Source organism: Nylanderia fulva, unplaced genomic scaffold, assembly GCF_048542155.1.
Source record: "Nylanderia fulva isolate GAGA-0341 unplaced genomic scaffold, ASM4854215v1 Scaffold22, whole genome shotgun sequence".
Lineage (NCBI taxonomy): Eukaryota > Metazoa > Arthropoda > Insecta > Hymenoptera > Formicidae > Nylanderia > Nylanderia fulva.
The window spans coordinates 3106945-3124935 of NW_028190285.1; the positions used below are offsets into that span (position 1 = coordinate 3106945).

General features: G+C 29.3%; 2 protein-coding genes across 3 annotated transcripts in view; one reads left to right on the top strand and one right to left on the bottom strand.

Moving 5' to 3' along the window:
* LOC114928736 (uncharacterized) overlaps nucleotides 1-17991 on the bottom strand; it is a 99259-nt gene that overhangs the window by 80082 nt on the left and 1186 nt on the right. Inside the window, 1 exon segment of the mRNA XM_085482880.1 lies at nucleotides 17661-17725. The gene's annotated coding sequence lies outside the window, so the exon portion shown is untranslated.
* Gasp (Chitin binding Peritrophin-A domain-containing protein Gasp) lies at nucleotides 6564-17828 on the top strand. 2 transcript variants are annotated; one of them, XM_029300064.2, is made up of 4 exons: nucleotides 6564-6747; nucleotides 10127-10528; nucleotides 12079-12292; nucleotides 17564-17828. In XM_029300064.2, the coding sequence occupies exons 1-4, from the start codon at nucleotides 6708-6710 to the stop codon at nucleotides 17622-17624; spliced, it is 717 nt and encodes a 238-aa protein (XP_029155897.1). In that variant the 5' UTR covers nucleotides 6564-6707; the 3' UTR covers nucleotides 17625-17828. The 2 variants fall into 2 exon arrangements, with proteins under 2 accessions (XP_029155897.1, XP_029155896.1); XM_029300063.2 differs by lacking the exon at nucleotides 17564-17828 and adding an exon at nucleotides 14061-14937 and having other exon boundaries at nucleotides 6565-6747.

The following is a 17991-nucleotide window of genomic DNA, read 5'->3' on the forward strand; positions in this document are numbered from 1 at the left end:
ATCTTTGACACGTTGAACACGTAATACCGAACAGTATACCGCAATAATATACCGTATGCGACGTAACGATACCGTTATGCGGAAAAGGGTTTGCCTTTTTCGTCGTAAAGAAATCTTTTCTTCACGGCCCACCGACGTCATTCATAATAATACGTGATTCGTATTTTACTTAATTTACATGCGCTGCGTGTTTTTCCCCTTCAAAGAACTGCGAGTTTCTTTTATATTATTTAAAGAAAACTCGAAGATTTTTTGAATTAATTTATTCATTTAAAACGCGACGACACAAAATGACAATTTACGATCATTTCAATCGTCGTGCAAAGCGCATAAAAAATTCGATAACTTCAATGCACTGTGATATGATAATATCTTCGAGACTAGTGATCTAATAATTGTTAACTCGGAATACAATACTGTTTACAATTCGTAAGACGAGAAAGTTATTCGGCGCCGCGAAAACTTGCTCGGGTAGCTGCAAATCAAATCGCTTTTACCGGAAGTGCCGCGTGATAATGTACATGAAAAATGTATGGAATGTGCACTGTGTACATTGTAGATTATAGATTTTAATCAATTAACTAACAAATCAAATTTTATAAGTGACAAGAAAATAACACAAGGCAGTTAATGTGAGAGCTGATGTGGAAAAAATTGAGCACCAATAATAATTCAAACTATGTCGCGATTAATTACAATCGAAAGAATTATGTATAATATATTTACTAGTGTTTTATTCTTATTTGTTACGTTATATTTGAATTATAATGTAAATAATATATTTAATATAATATATTTAATTTAATATATTTAATATAATATATTTAATTTAATATATTTAATATATAATATATTTAATATAATATATTTAATATATCTTTTTGTGTAGAGTTGTCATATTAATTTTTACTATGACCATATTTTTATTTCGACTATGAAAAATTGTCAACGATTAAATTTAAAATACATTCGGATAAGAAAAACATGCAGACGTTACCTCCATCTATTACTTATTGTTAGATAGAGATTACTCGATAGCCAGCAGCCATTCATTGAACGTACTTATAAATCTCGTGCACGCTCGTTACCTCACTCGGACAAGCGGCGATGGCAATACGATTTATTCGAGAAACTGGATTAAACGGAGCGAGAAAGTTCCGTTGTCGTCGTCGTTGTCGAAAGCGTTTTGTATTAACATGCGTGTCTGCCTTGGATCGAAATCGTCCTTGGTCTCGAGAAGAAATATGCGGATCGATTCTCGTTTCGAAGGATCTCAACAAAGTATTTCCAGACTGTCAATTATATAGTATTCCAGCAATAGAGCAAAATTTTTTATTTTAAAAATTTATAAAATAGAATATCTCGTGAATAAAATAAAACAAATACTTTTATACTGAATTTTAATGAGACAATAAGAATTATTATTATATTATTAATATTTTACACAAAAAAATTATATATAATTTTTTTCAAAAATAGAAATATATTTTTTAGTACATACATACAATTTTATATTGATTTTAAATTTAGTTCGATTTTATATTTTCTTTTTAAATACCGTGGAATTATGACAAACTCTCTCAAAAAAAATTGTTAAAAAACTCTATCTCTCAAATCCATATAAATCTCTTATAATTGTTATTTTATTTCCAGTTTTTTTTAAGTATTTTCTTCCTATCTAAAGACTTTCATATATGATGAAATAACTAGTAGATTGTCGCGAGAAGTGGCGAAATGCGTTGCAAAACTGTTTTCTTACGTGACAAATAGATACCGGAAATGTATAAACGGATGGTATAAGTGTAAATCAATACAGCACGATCCGATTTATCGATGCGACATGCGACCTTTCGTAATATTGCAAAAATTCACAGTGTTCAAGTTAAAAGTTAAAAGAGTTAAAAGACTAGGAGATGAAGTTTTAAAGTTCTGCATAAATTTAACGGATAGAAATCTTAGATAAAATGTATCATTCATGTAAATGATAAATAATTTAAAATTTGCCATTAAATCGTATCAGAAGATATTAATTATATGTAAATTATTGAAGCTCATCATACTATTAAGAAAATCTTAATTAATAAACTAAAAAGATATTAATCCCATTAGTCTTTATAAGTTTATTTTTCTACTTTACTTTTTATTCACAAAATAAAAACTTTAAATGAAAAAGCTCTGTCTTATTGAAATTTTTTAATATAATATAAAAATAAATGTCTCAAAGTATGAAAATGCAAAAAAGAAGTTCATAAAGAGTCAATAATTATAAAAGATACTTTTTTACAAAATAATAAATGGAGAAAAATAAACTCTGAATGAATTAGAACATTTGTATAAGAAAATCGCATTGGAAATATAAAAATGATAGAAAAACAAAGCTTCCTCTATGAGAAAGCAAAAATAGCTAGTGTAGAATTTATATCATTTAGGTTCTAAAGCGAATCTCAATTGACCATTTTATTGGGATCGAGACATAAATAAAGCAATTTCTATGTTCATATAAAGAACATAATAAATCAATCTTATCAAAGAAACGACAGAACGAAAAAAATTGCGAGTTGAATTTTACTTAATTGCTTGCCTTTTTTATTTTATTTTTTTACAACATTTTATTTTTTTTCAAAAATTACGCTTTAAGAATTGCAAATTGAACTCACATAAAACCGCTTTTTTCCCGGACAAAGTACGATTCTTGCACAATCCGTTTTTACAGTTAATCTTTTTCCATTTGTAAATAAGCTAGACATTCAATTTCTTTCCACATACCTAGCCAAAAGAACAACTTTATGCTCATTAGTGTCTAAAAATGGAATGTACGATATTTCTCTATTTTTAAAAGAAAAAGAACATTGCAATATTAATGTGTTATAAGATACGTGTTATGCTAATATTCTAAGTTTAGCAAAATTAAAAATGTAAATAAAAAAAGATATTAAAAAAGATAAGTTTGAGAAAAATAGTGTTCCGAGAATTTAGAAGAGAATCAAATTTAAGCAAGAGAACAAAATCAAGTAACAAAGTTGAATTAAATCTAGGTAAATTTCTTTTTTCTCGACTCGTGTCGCATGCACGCGATATTAATGTAAATTTGAAACTTTTACTCTTGAGAGTCGGCGAGAGTGATTACGGACTGTGACGAAAACATTTAAACATGTGTAGCTTACTTTCAGGCAAGCAAATTTCACACATGCATATATTTGTTCTTATATATATTATATATATTTCAATTATATTTGAAGTATCACAAATTAATATAATTTGTCATTCATTTATATTTTTACAAATCTATATATATATTATTTAGATATATTTATATTTATATTTATTTATTTATATTCATATATAATTAATTAAAATTCATTTTTTTGTAATTCATAATATTAATATTTCTCTGCGAAATATTTGAAAAAACTTTTAAGGAGAGAGCAAGAAATAGAATAAATGAAAAAAAAATTAATTTGCCAAATTTTCAATGTTATATCGCAGATGGAAAGGTCGCATATCGATATAATAATTAATTAAATATTAAGGAAATGCATTAAGACTATATATTATCGAACTGACCTTATAGCCAGTGTTTGCCATTATCTAAATAAAATTATTTAGATAATCATCTAGATGAAATTTTGGCGTCATCTCATCTTTTCTTATTTTATATATAGATAATGAAAATATGTATTATCTATATCTATATAAATAATAAAAATATGTTTTACCTATATCTGCATTTTAGATAAAAAAAGTATTATGTTTACTAAATTATCTAGAGTAATGGTCAGATAATTTGATTTAATTATATAGCATACAAAAATTCTTTAAGCGGTCTTAAAAATAATATTATCTGGAAATTATCTAGATGAGTCGCCATATAATTCTCTCTATCTTTTATCTAGATATATTTAAAACAAAATCATCTTCATCTTATCTAAGATAAATTTGCATATTTTCATCTCATCTTTATCCAACTAATTTTGCACTGTTTTGCCGAAGCATGGCAAATTTTGGATTTTTGCAATATAAAATTGATTAGATATAAATCAATGATATAAGATTGAAAATCATCTAAGCACAACACTGCTTATAGACGTGGGAACTCGAACGAGAATCCCGAAGAGGGATGATGACTCACCTGTCTCTCGCGCGAGCAAGGCCTTCCCCGTTATTTGATATCGCACCGCAATCGATCGCGGCCTTACGATCGTCATTATAGCCACGTATCGTATTCTTGTATAATTATTATTATAGCCACGAGCCGACCGGTATTCTGTAAATCGCACGACCATGGCCACCAGCACACGCCGGACGCGTACCAAAGCAGTTCGACGAATTTATCGATATGCAAATGCGCGCCCGTCGTCTCGTTTTCTTGTGTAATATAGTTAATGCAAGTATTGCGCTTGTATATCGAAATTTTATTATTTAAGCAGCAAATTAAAGTCTATCGAAAATCTTTTCCAAAGATTTCGGAAATTTTTATTAATAAACATGTGTAAAAATAATTTGAAATATAGTGACTCGTCTCTCGAAAGATAAAAATATCGAAGGGATGCTTTATTAGGATGCTTTATTGGCGACAAAATCGGATAAAAGATTTTTATTGGATTAACCTTCCTTTCATTTCAAAAGGCCAACAGTTCTCTTTTTTTTAGTGTGGAATTTTGCGACTCTCGAAAGGGATAAGACATTTCAAGATTCGCAAAGTCGTCTCGTTTTCTTGTGTAATATAGTTAATGCAAGTATTGCGCCTGTATATCGAAATTTTATTATTTAAGCAGCAAATTAAAGTCTATCGAAAATCTTTTCCAAAGATTTCGGAAATTTTTATTAATAAACATGTGTAAAAATAATTTGAAATATAGTGACTCGTCTCTCGAAAGATAAAAATATCGAAGGGATGCTTTATTAGGATGCTTTATTGGCGACGAAATCGGATAAAAGATTTTTATTGGATTAACCTTCCTTTCATTTCAAAAGGCCAACAGTTTTCTTTTTTTTAGTGTGGAATTTTGCGACTCTCGAAAGGGATAAGACATTTCAAGATTCGCAAAGTGCTATTCTTTGACAAAATTGTTGCAAAAACCAGCCGACCGAAACTGGTCATGCGACTTATGATAGATAACAGGATAAGAAAAAAAACGAATGAGCCCATAGACACTAAAAGATACTAAAAGCAACCTTTTAGCAATTTTTGGGGATTCGTCGGCGAAAGGTATCTCAGGATTTAAATAGCATTTACAGACGAAAGAAAAAATAATTTTATTTTTCAATAGATTTAACATCGTGAAAGCTATGGCGTAAAATAAAAGAAATTTTAGGTCAATTTTTCTTTACTTTCTTAGATTTAAATAAGCATATATAATTATATATTATAATATATAAATAATAATTAAAATGTATTACTATATTAGCTTTTAAAATTTGCCCTCAAAAGCAAGATGTTTAAATAATAAATAAAATTGTTATGTAAAAAAATAAAATATATATATATATATATATACATTAACAATAATAACATTTATTAAAAATAATGCGTACGTATATTTCAGCGGAAGAAAATATGCAAAATGGTATGGAAAGTACAACTTTTCTTTTCGAGTTTCCTTTTAAAGGTCTATATAAAAGAAAGAAAGGAGAAGTTGTGACCACATCTTTCGTTTCGTCTGACCACATCTTTCTTTCTTCACTTTCCCTTTCTCTAGATATACTACTGGAAACTCTGTTCTATATAACAGATTATTAAATCCCAGTGTATCAAAAATCTAAAATGCTATTTTATTCTTACAAAGACAGCTTTGCACCGCAGTGAGAAAAGAATGTAGCCGTCTTAGATAATAATTCATACTTCAATACTTTATATATGTAAGTAGAAAATTCATTACTTAATGTGTGATTATTTTTGCTGATATTAGATAGTGTTAAAGTGTTTTTTAATAAGGTGCAGAATAAATCCATATAATTGCGTAGAGGAAAGTTTAATTCAATACCATAACAAACTCGGCAACCGAAACAAATCTAGTTTTACACGCCGATAAAAATTATATTTTATAACTAATTATCATTTTATCACTTTCCATCTTTCAGCTTTTTTCTCGTTGTAACTATTATATAATTTCAGATTATTATTTTATATACATATATGGTTCACACACATATATTGTTCATCTCTTTTATTCACCTCTCCAACTATTAGAAATTTATTCTCCCTGGAAATACCGTTCTTATAATCACGCTCTTTTTCATGCGATGAATTCCTTCATTCAAGAATCTGAATAGAACAACAACCGAGACTGACAAGAATGGAAACGCATCGAACATCCAATGCGGAATTTCATTACCTCGTAACATAGAGAAAGAAGAAAAGAGCGAAAGACAGAGGGGATAGCATCATAAAGGGAAAGAAGACGGAAAGCCCGAAAGTGAGACAGAGACGAGAGAAAGGAGACAGAGAAATACAAGAAAAGTAGAGAGGTGCACCTTTTCTCGAAGTGTCCGAAGGAAGAGGTGGCAACTATAAAAGGGGGGAGAGGAATATAGACACGTGACCAATGACTTATATAAAGGTGGCGAACGACAGGGCCCAAACACAGAGTTCTGTCTCTCGGCAAAGCGGAGGCGGTGTCTTTAAAAGTGTGCCTGTAGATCATTTTTTTCTCGTTCATTTTCCGTTTACCTCCGCGTCACACAAGTTGACCTTTTCAAGTTGAACCATGAGGACGTACTTCATAATAGCCGTCATACTGATTGTCGGTACGTAATTAATAACAAAAAAAAAATCCATTCATCGCTGAAGGCGCAACAAGGGTGGTGAAGTTAAACTGGGCCAGTTTAATGCAGAAGGTCGCGAGTGAGATGCGAATGTTTTCGACTCCGAACGAAATGCATGGAAAGTGGACGGGATCTCAGTGTGTGATCATGCGAGCAGTGAGCCCTACGTGCCTTACGTCGAGAGCAGGATTTAATCGAGACCAAATCCCCCAGAACCTTGCCGGAAAGCGAAGGAAATCATTCTTGGACTTTGAAACTCGATTTCGCGAATCGATTCATCTTCGCGTGCTCCCATGTGCGAGTTAGAAATCAAATATCATTTTATTGTTTTCCTTAGTTAAATATCATTTTTTAGATTGCATTTAAATATCGATTAACAATTGACGTTGTTGAACGCAATTGCATAATTTTCGAAAAAAAAAGACTTTAAAAAATTTGTATAGATTCGTAGATATTCTTAATAGAGAAAGCTCAAATTATATGAAAATATACTTCTTTAGACTGAAAATATTTTTTATATAAATACAATTTTTTCGGTTATATGTTACTTTTTTTATTTATGTGTGTCTTAAGAAAATGCAGAGAAATAAGTATATAATAATTATTCGTACGAAACTACAATCTTAATTAAACATAGCGTAGCTTATAATTATGTGTTACTATTCTTCTCAAAATCGCATAAAAAATATTTTCTAATTATATGGATGCTCCAAGATTTTTTTATGATATTATATTTTTTTTTCTTTCAACTATTTAAATATCTCTAAATAAAATCACGCACATTCTTTAATTATCTCAAAAAATAATTAAAGTTTCCGCATCAATCTCCTTGCAACCGTATTAATTAAGCAACGAGATTATTAAAATCCGCCTCTGGCTTGGAAATTTTAGTCATGCTTTCTCGCCGCCGCGGTATAACCTTGGCCCAGATCTTGACCCTTTTTTTTATTCATTCTTCATGATAGGAAGGTTCAAGGATACGATTTGTCGCAACAAAAATTATGTCAATACTTTCTCGATAATATAAACTATTATCGAATTTTAACCGCGTGAAAATTTTGAAAAAACCGAATTTTTAATGAGAAAATACTAATAATATTTTAATTGAAAAATTAATTAAAAAACAATTTAAAATATATTCGTATTTAATATTTTTATATGCTATGTAAATCGAACCATTATCATAATACAATTATAAGAACCAAACTACTTTTAATGAAAATAGAATTATTGAAAAGAAATTCATATTAGAATCTCATATTTGTGTTAGGAAGAAATCTTTCTATTTTTTCTACAATATATAAATGTGTGTTATGTATAAAATATTTACTATAAGTTCAAACACGTAATCAATTATCATATATAACATAGATCCATATATGTATATATCCATAATAAATCTTTTATCAATCAACTTCATCGATAAAGAGACATATGGAATCATTAAAAATTAACAAATTATTTTTAAAAATCTTCAAAATATGTTATTGAAATATTTTTAAAGAAATTTAAATATTATTATAGTGTAATGTAATGTATTTCAATTATGAAGGATACAGATGAATACAGAATCGGAATTACGAAGTCTCCGCTCGTTCCCTCGCAAAAGTACGCGTCGAACTGTATCGTTTCATCGCTCGAGGACGACTCTCCGTCCTGACAAAACCATTGGAATTCGGAGCCGAATCACACAAAGCAAACACGACTACGCGTGAACATAAATATTATCGCTGTAACGCTACCTCTAAACATTCGAAACTGTCGAGCTGTGTCTTATATTTGTATCATTATATTCAACGTTATTTATTCCACATTTATGAACAAAAATACACTCTAAAAGTATAGCAAATATCTCTGACTTTATATGATACATTCTCTACTTCATGAACTCACATAAAACAAAAATAAAATTCACTATTATTCAAATTAGTATCATTAAGCATAATGAAATAATTTTTCGGTATAATCGCAAAACTTTGATATTTCTCGCGATACTTTACATAATCTTTACAACGAGAAATTACATAAGACTCTAATGTCGCCTATTTTGAAAAACAAGAATGTAAAGAACTGCGATCTGCAGTTTTTGATCGAATGAATATTTCGAAGTCGCTTTCGGCTGGACCGGTCCAATGGAAAACGAAAGTGAATACAGCTGGTTCCACGACATACTCAAATACAGACTCGCTGCTGAGACTTACACGACGCGAACCGGGTGAACGGGATGCTGGGAGGGCCCGGTTGCGGCCGGGGCCTGGCCGCGGGCCCAAAGTGAAAGCGCCCGGCGAAAGTTACCGTCCCATACTGCCCCTTACATAAGACATCTTAACTTATTCAGGCGTCATATGCCACGTGCGCCCGCGCGCGCGCGCGAGAGAGAGAGAGAGAGAGACGCATAATTAATGCGTGTAAAAGAGGGATGAAAAAAAGAAGATTTTTATTTATATACTCCCTATTTTTTCCCAACTTTTTATGTCGATCGATTTAGTTGATGCATTTTTCACGGTCGTCCGTGAATAATGCATTATGAAATAATTCATTTTACATAGCCTGTAATTTCTTACGGAGAATGATGATATGACACGGAGAGTTTTCTCTTAGAATTTACTCTAAAAATCATAATAATCGTGGTATAGTATGATAATGGAAAAATTTTATAAGAATTTTTCTGATTAATATTTACCATAATGAAAAATATTAATATGTACAATTAATTAAACATATTTTATTGTGATGTCTCATAATTACCATAATATTCAGAGTAAATTCTAAGAGAAAATTCTCTCTGTGTAGTTAAAATCGAAGTTGTATTTAACCACAATTCGAGACACTCGAAGTAGTAATACGTGGATTTGAAAACAAAGTAATATTCTTTCTAATTATGTAGTAAAAAGATTGAAAAACAAAGTTATCTTTTACAGTATTTTCTGTCATATCTTCGAATTCAAAAAAAATATGGCTGTGCATTTTCTGTTTGTTTACTCATTGCAAGACATAGCTGTCAGATTATTAATTTTTTATTTAAAAAGTGTTGATTAATGAAAATTTAATTTATTGATGACTTAACTTATTTATATTTGTAATTTTATTTAAAATTAAAATTTATTTTGGTAGTGTATGTATGTTTATTATTATAAAAGTTTAGAGAAATGCATACATATATAAAATAAAATTAGAACCTAGTTAAAAGTTATTATAATTGAAAATCTTTCATGAGAAAGCTCTTTCAAAACCACTATTCACAAAAATCTAACACGAATTTAGCAGAAAATCAGGACTGTCCACAAAAAGATTTGAGTAAATTCATCCTACATATATTTGTTTTCCCATCAGATTTACAATCTTTACTCGATGATTTCAGGAACATACGGTCAGGAATCTTTCAAATGCCCGGATGATTTCGGGTTCTATCCTCACCATTTATCGTGCGACAAATATTGGAAATGCGACAACAACGCGGCGGAACTGAAGACGTGCGGAAACGGTCTCGCGTTCGACGCGAGTGACAGCAAGTTCCTCACCGAGAACTGCGACTATTTGCACAACGTGGAATGCGGCGAACGCACGCAGCTCGAGCCGCCCATCAGCACGCCGCATTGCTCCCGTCTCTACGGCATCTTCCCCGACGAGAAGAAATGCGACGTCTTCTGGAACTGCTGGAACGGCGAAGCGTCTCGCTATCAGTGCAGCCCCGGACTGGCCTACGATCGCGAGGCTAGGGTGTGCATGTGGGCCGACCAGGTGCCCGAATGCAGAAACGAAGGTACCGATTGTTTTCCAGAATGTCCTCAATGAAAAAAAATTCCCTCATTTTTTCAGATCTTTCAAGACCAGAAATTCATTTTTTCCCTCACTTTTTAGTATTATTTTTTCCAAATATAGCATTTGCATATATCTATATGATAAATCAATTCAATTTTAAATTATGAAATCCTTAGAGAGATATTTTTGGCAACAATGAACAGGATCGGAAGTTAAAACAAAAATTTTAATCAATTATACAATTTGCATTTTATATTCGATAATCGAAACAAACATGTCACTATAAACTATTTAAATAATCACCTTTTTTATTTATATTATATCAAATTTTTTAGTTTTGTCTCTATCAAACACATTGAAATAAAATAACACGTTCTGGGAGTCAAGGAAAAGTTTACATTTATTTAATAAAAAATTTCAAATTATTGAGACAAATGTAAAATAATGTGAAAAAATCCAGATAGTAAAATTTTCTGACTTTTTTCACTGACAATTCCAGATTTATAAAATTTCCTGACAATGCCCGATTTTCCAGATTTCCCAGACCGCTGTTAATCGAAGTAACTCAGTTGGAGAACAAATTTGAACAAAAATATACTCAAATGACAATAGTATTTAATAATAGCTATATTTTATTTAAGATTTCTAGTTTCTCGCCAGCTTGAATAAAATCTAGCTATTATATAAAATTAGGAGCCTAAAATTTTAAATTCTTATTTTTTTTAAATTAAATTCTATGTTAGATCGAACATTGTAATGCAGACTTTTATGTCTATATACGCGGGTTTCTGGTCCAGTCACGCGCGATTTGACACGGATAATAGAACATATGTACGTAGAACGTGATAATCTATCGAACTAGTCTTTCTACAATACAACTGCTACAAATCCTTCTACCTCCTTTCTACTTGCCTACGCTAATCTTTTACTTTCCTTTTATTTACAATTTATAATTCGCTATATTGAATCGATCAATAAATTCTCTATAATTTCAGAAACGAGAACGTTTTCTCTTTTCAAACTATTCTGACTTTCTCACTTATATATTCATTGAAATATAAACTCTAATTCTTCCTTTTATATTTAAAAAAAATTATAATATTCTACACAGAGAGAATTTTCTCTTAAAATTTACCCTGAAAATGATGGTAATCATGGACAATATGGTATTAGAAGAATTTTATAAGAATTTCTCTGAGTAATATCAACCACAATAAAATATAAAATATGCATATAATTCGATGAATTTTACTATGTACATTTTAATATTTTTTATTGTAATAAATATTAATCAGAGAAATTCTTCCAAAATTCTTCCAATATCATATTGTCCATGATTACCATAATTTTCAGGGTAAATTCTAAGAGAAAATTATCTCCCTGTAATATTTTTATTGAGAGTTCAAAATATATATGTACATTTGATTCCCCACATCTCATATTCTTTCTTCCGTCTTCTAACTCTAGACCGATGAAACATGAAGAAACAAGATCCCTTTCTCTCTTTCTGTCTCTTTCAACATTCTGTACCCTATTTATTGCGTTACGCAGAGGTCGCTGGAGGTTTCACGTGTCCGGCCGCGGGCGAAGTGAGTGGTGCATCCGGCAGTTTCAGCAGACACGCCCATCCGGAGGACTGCAGAAAGTACTACATATGCCTCGAGGGCATCGCCAGGGAATACGGCTGTCCGATCGGCACCGTCTTCAAGATCGGCGATGCCGACGGTAGCGGCGCCTGCGAGGATCCCGAGGATGTCCCCGGATGGTGAGTATTGTCTTTAATATATATATATATATGATCTTTTCATGAAACCACCAATTGTACTCCATTTTATAAAAGAAAGGGTAAACTTCGAAATTTTGCATAAAAAAAACTTTTTTGAAAAAATTGACAATAAGTATGAAGAGTAAAGTATTAGGGATTTTTAAGAACAAGAGATAACATTTTTTTCAAAGATATTTTAAAAAATTCTGAATTTTGTACTTTATTATGAATAATCTTTTCTCGAACTACTTAGCTTCTTCCTGCACAGCTTATTTTCGATGAGACGATTATGTAATATCATTTTCAATATTTAAATTCTAATCCAATTTATGCGACATAATGTGATTCTAAATATTTCTAATTTCACACAAATGCTAATGAATAATCAGTTTTATTTGTAAATTTTAATTGCTATGGAAATCATAGCTTTAAGAGCAGATAAAATTCGAAAACGTAGCTGTAAATTGTTAACTAGATATAAAGTTGTCTAAAAAAATTAAAAAATATTTTTTAACAAATATAAAATTAAAAAAAAATATTGCATATTTTCTATTTTTATCTTAAAACTATAGAATTAAAAAAATTCTTTGTAAAAGTTATTTTTCTTGCAATCAACATATTTCTGATTTAATGGGGAGATGTCACACACGCTGCGTCGCCGAAGAATAAAAATAATAATTATTAATGCCGATATATTGATATGTCCGAAAACAAGAAAATTGAATCTCTTCTATTTTATTTTTTGAAAAATCTAATTTTCTTTTTAATCAATTTTATATATTATATTTTTAACATGTCTCAAGGAAAATAGTTTTTCATATTATTTTTCGCTATCAGAACCGAAATTAGGTCAAATTATTATTGAATTACTAAGTCGTAATAAAATACTATGAAAAGTCGGCTAAAGGCAAAAAGAACGATAACAGAGTGCATTGTGTAATAAATAATTGTAGACGCAATATATTGTGTAACAAATAATTATAAAATTATTCGAACTCGATTATCTCGGTAATTATAGTCGTCAGCAGGAAATTTCAGGTTTTCCTGAGGATGGAACTATGTATATTCGAGACAATTTCGGACACAAAATCGCGGAATTACATTTCGCAGATGATCTGTAATTAAAGAGATATTTGCATTGCAACACGATTTCGTGGTACTTAATGACGTTTTGCGTAACTACTGTATAAAAAATGAAAAGTAATCTAGCCGGAGAAATTTCTGTCATGCAATAAAAATTGAAAAGTTGCGTCGTGATTTTGTCCTAGGAAGGCCGAATTATTTTATACGTTTGATTGTGAATTAGCTAATGATTATATCCGCTAATCAACGCAATATTAATATTAATAATTATGTTTGTTGATGATCTCCTAACATGTGGCTAACGTCTATGTTAACTTTCCTATTGTTTCTAATATTTTGGTATAATATCAACTATTGCTTTATATTCAGATTTCCATTTTTCTAAAAATATTAAAAAGCTTACAATTAGAATATATCTGTAATTTACACGAATTTACAAAGAATTTATTTTAGATATATGTAAAAGTCGATTTTGATAGACTCTGCCAATATCTGATTCAAGATTTGAAAAAAATCCGTGTAAAATCCTCTGTAAATATTCGTGACTAACAATAAGTGCAAATATAGCCTTTCTATATGTGCATGCATGTATAATCTTATCTGCAAGTATAACTTGAAGAGCACGCCAGGTAACGCGCACCGAGCATGTCCTGACTTTTGGGTTTTTCTCGGTTCTGCTTCGCAGTGAGGATTACTATGGCGACCTGGACCTGAAGAGCATCCGAAAGAGCGAACTACTAGCCGGAATCCAGAGCGAGCCCAGAAAACCATCGAACCAGGCGCCCCTAAAACCCAGGCCAACAGGAGGCCCCGCGAGGCCTTCCTCTCCTCTCCAGGAATAAATCCTAATTTACCTCACTTCTTCATTCATTCACTGTCTCTATCTTTCTTTTTCTTTCTATCTTTCTCTTTCTTGCTGTCATTTAATTTTATTAAATTCTATTTTTTAATACAAGTTATTGGTATAAAATCTGTAATGCAGAATTAAAACAAAAAGATCCCTTTTAAATATAATAATCTTCAATTTAAGTAATAATCACACACATTATAATATATTTTTTTAATAATAAAAATCCTTATATTAAATATTTCTAAAAAATTAACAAACTCGTGCTCTATTATTTAACATAAATTAAATAAGTTTTTAATTTTCTAATTGTCATTTAATTCTATAATTCAGTTATAAAAATTTTTTGCAAAAATTTATATCCGATTTTGTATCTTTTGATATTATCTCTTTTTTAATTTATTTTTTAATGTTTAAATTTATATCGATTTTACACCAATAAATTGTATCAAAGTATGTTTTTTCATCATCTTTATTTCTGTTTCTTCTTCTCCTATTCTTCCTTTCTTTCTTTTCCTATCTTCTACATTCACTTGCTCTATTCTCTTTCTGTCTCTCTATTTCTATTTCTTCTATCATACACAGACTCACACATACATAATCAAGGCGACAAAAATCCAGCCTTAATTGCATAAAAAGGATTTTTCCGGAAAGGAAGTAATCGACGCCGAAAACCAAGAGACTAAAAAAAAAAAAAAAAAAAAAAAAAAAAGAAGAAGAAGAAGAAATCCACCCTCAAAAGATTAAATTATGTGTCGATTTTCTACTTCGCGTTGCATAAATATATGGCTCGATCTCGAAACAAAATTCGCGAGATTCTAAGAGGAGCGGTGCAATCAAACTGTCGCAAAATTTCGTGCCTGAGAATTCTCGCGTGATTCTCTTTTGTCGTACTAATCACGCAATCTTAATGCACAGATTGTATCATTATTTTTGTAATTACTAGAATAGAAGGAAGAGGACGAAGGTATTACCGATTATAGCATGACAAATAATGTAATCGCGAATTTCATAAAATTACGTGAACTCTTTATTCGTAATATGTAAATCGCATTTTACAATAAATACATATATCGTTGTTTAAAAACCTAATAATGCAATTTTTAATTATTAAAATTATTCTCTAGAAAAATTGGCAAGAGTTCTAAGAGATCTCAAAATTATTATGATTTTCTTTTTCCTATAATTTTCTAATATATATACACTGTACATAATTAATCATGAGTTACATGCAAATATATACATATATTATATATTAAAATCCCACCCAAATTGCTATTGTTGCTATAATATTGCGCGCAAAATTGCAGCGCGTTAATATCTTTGATCAAGTACGATGTAATTTATTATAATCAATATTAATAACGTTTTGATTAATATAATGAAATACAACGTATTTCAAGAAAATTTTCTGAAAAATGCTCAAACGATTATTATACAAAATCTATATTAATCGTGACGCCTCATCGGCAATTTTCTCTCTTTATCTTTCTCTCTCTTTCTCTTCTTCATTCTATATCTTTCTCTCTAAAAATATTCTCTCTTCTCTTTTAAATACTTTATATATATATATATATATATATATATATATACTTTTATCTATTTTAGTCTATCTTTTTCTGTCTTTTTTCAATTCTCTTCGCCATAAAGATTGAAATTGAAAATTTATAATTTCGTGACAATAAAAACACGAAATAATTGAAGATAAAAAATACATATTTGCGCGATCGAAAATTTTCTAAAAATACGTTCTACTGATTCTATTTTATCTAAAATTATGTACTTACGTATGTATATCTTGTCATGTTGATTATTTCTCATATATTAATTCATTTAAATAACATACAGTTTGTATGCATTTTTCAATGATGTATTTTTACATCAAATAATGAATAAAATATATTTCCCGAAAAGTTTTCAATTTTAAAAATAATTCAGTTTTATAAGAATCATACTGATTAGAAAGGCTAACTTTTCTGCATGTATAGCATAAGATATAAAATTCAATAAAATTTTCATTTTTATATAAAACGCATGATTAAAACAGAAAAAAGCAAAATGTATTCGATTTTATATCAAATATGAGATCGAGTCTATAAACTTGTATTCGATCCACGATTTGCAATTCGGAAATTCTTCAAACTCTTGGCGCCAATATAAAAACACGATCGGCGTTTTATCATGTATTTTTAAGTAAAGTGAAAAGTTCGTACAATAAAAAAAATTCTTCAAAGATTTTGGATCGTATTTTCATCGCATATTTAATGCTAATTAATACTAATATTTTTAAAAATCCATTTTTAACATTTCAATCTAATATTTAAATTTAATATTTAAAATTTAATAATTTTACAATTATGGAATAATTAGCGCGAAAGAGAAATTTTATTTGATTCTGAGATCTAATATTGAAATTACTTATAATGTGAGACCTATTTATTTAATATTATAATTGTATTTATATATATATATATATATATATATATATATATATATAAAATCAAATAGCTAAATGATACTAAATATGTGGTGAAAATATAGGTTAATTTTTATTTGATTGTCCTGTTCCCTATCGATATCTATTGATCAATGACCTTAAGGGTCCACAATTAATTTCCGTTTAATTCTTATAGTGTATTAGTACTTACTTGTCTCTTAGCTTGTATGTACTTATCTGCTGCATGTTAAATAATCTAATAATACGTGTAACTTAATCGTAACATATGCAATGTTATTTAAAAACTGGAAAATGGCATTTTAACACACATTAAATATCCTATAAAAATCGCATTAATCTTTATCATCATAATAAAAACAGCGATTGAATGAAAGAAATGTATGTATGCATGCATGTGATAAATAGGGTATTTTTTATTCATTTATTTTATTATTCACATTCATATATTATTTATATTTTATTTAAAATTAAAAAATATCTTATTAAGGAATAAAGAATACAAAAACAAATTAAATTTTTGTAAAATCTTATCTGAAATACAAAGAAAAAAAATTGTGTAAAAAATTTTATGTAACTAACATGACGAGATTATTATTTGCTTGTGTCTCTCTTCGCAAAGCTAAATTATTTTATTTCTAATACAACCTTCAACCGAAATTTTCAATTTTTTTTAAGTCAAATTTATTCAATGAATTTAGTTATCCAAAAGGAAGAAATAATTATAAAAAATTAATGTGCAAATCTATGCTTAATGAAATCATAATTTTATAATTTTAATTACATCATTAAATTCATAAAAAATTTATTCAGAGATCATAATTCCGATTGAAGGCAATTATATGTTACGATTAAGTCATACTCAATATTTTTATGCATTTCTCAGCCAAGATTATTATGGTAACGTGGACCTGAAGGCCCTACGCAAACTGGGCTACAGAAAATAGAAGCATTCGCATGCAAGCGTTGCACTTACGACTTACCAATGATGAAAACAACGCATCTACTACTGCAGGAAAATAGCGGCACCAGATCGACGATAAGCTTCCTGCAAATAATAAAATTACATTAGATCATTGTCGTTTCGATCATCATGTAAATAAATCGATCGCAAGTCGCAAAAATATCCAAAATATAATCAAAAAACAATATATGTTGTATGTTGAATTTTTTATTATCCTTAAATTTAATTAATTTTTTTAATTTGAGAAAAACTTAAATAATGATATACTCATATATGTAAAAATCACACACACACACACATATATATATATATATATATATATATATATATAAATAATTTTTAAATATTAT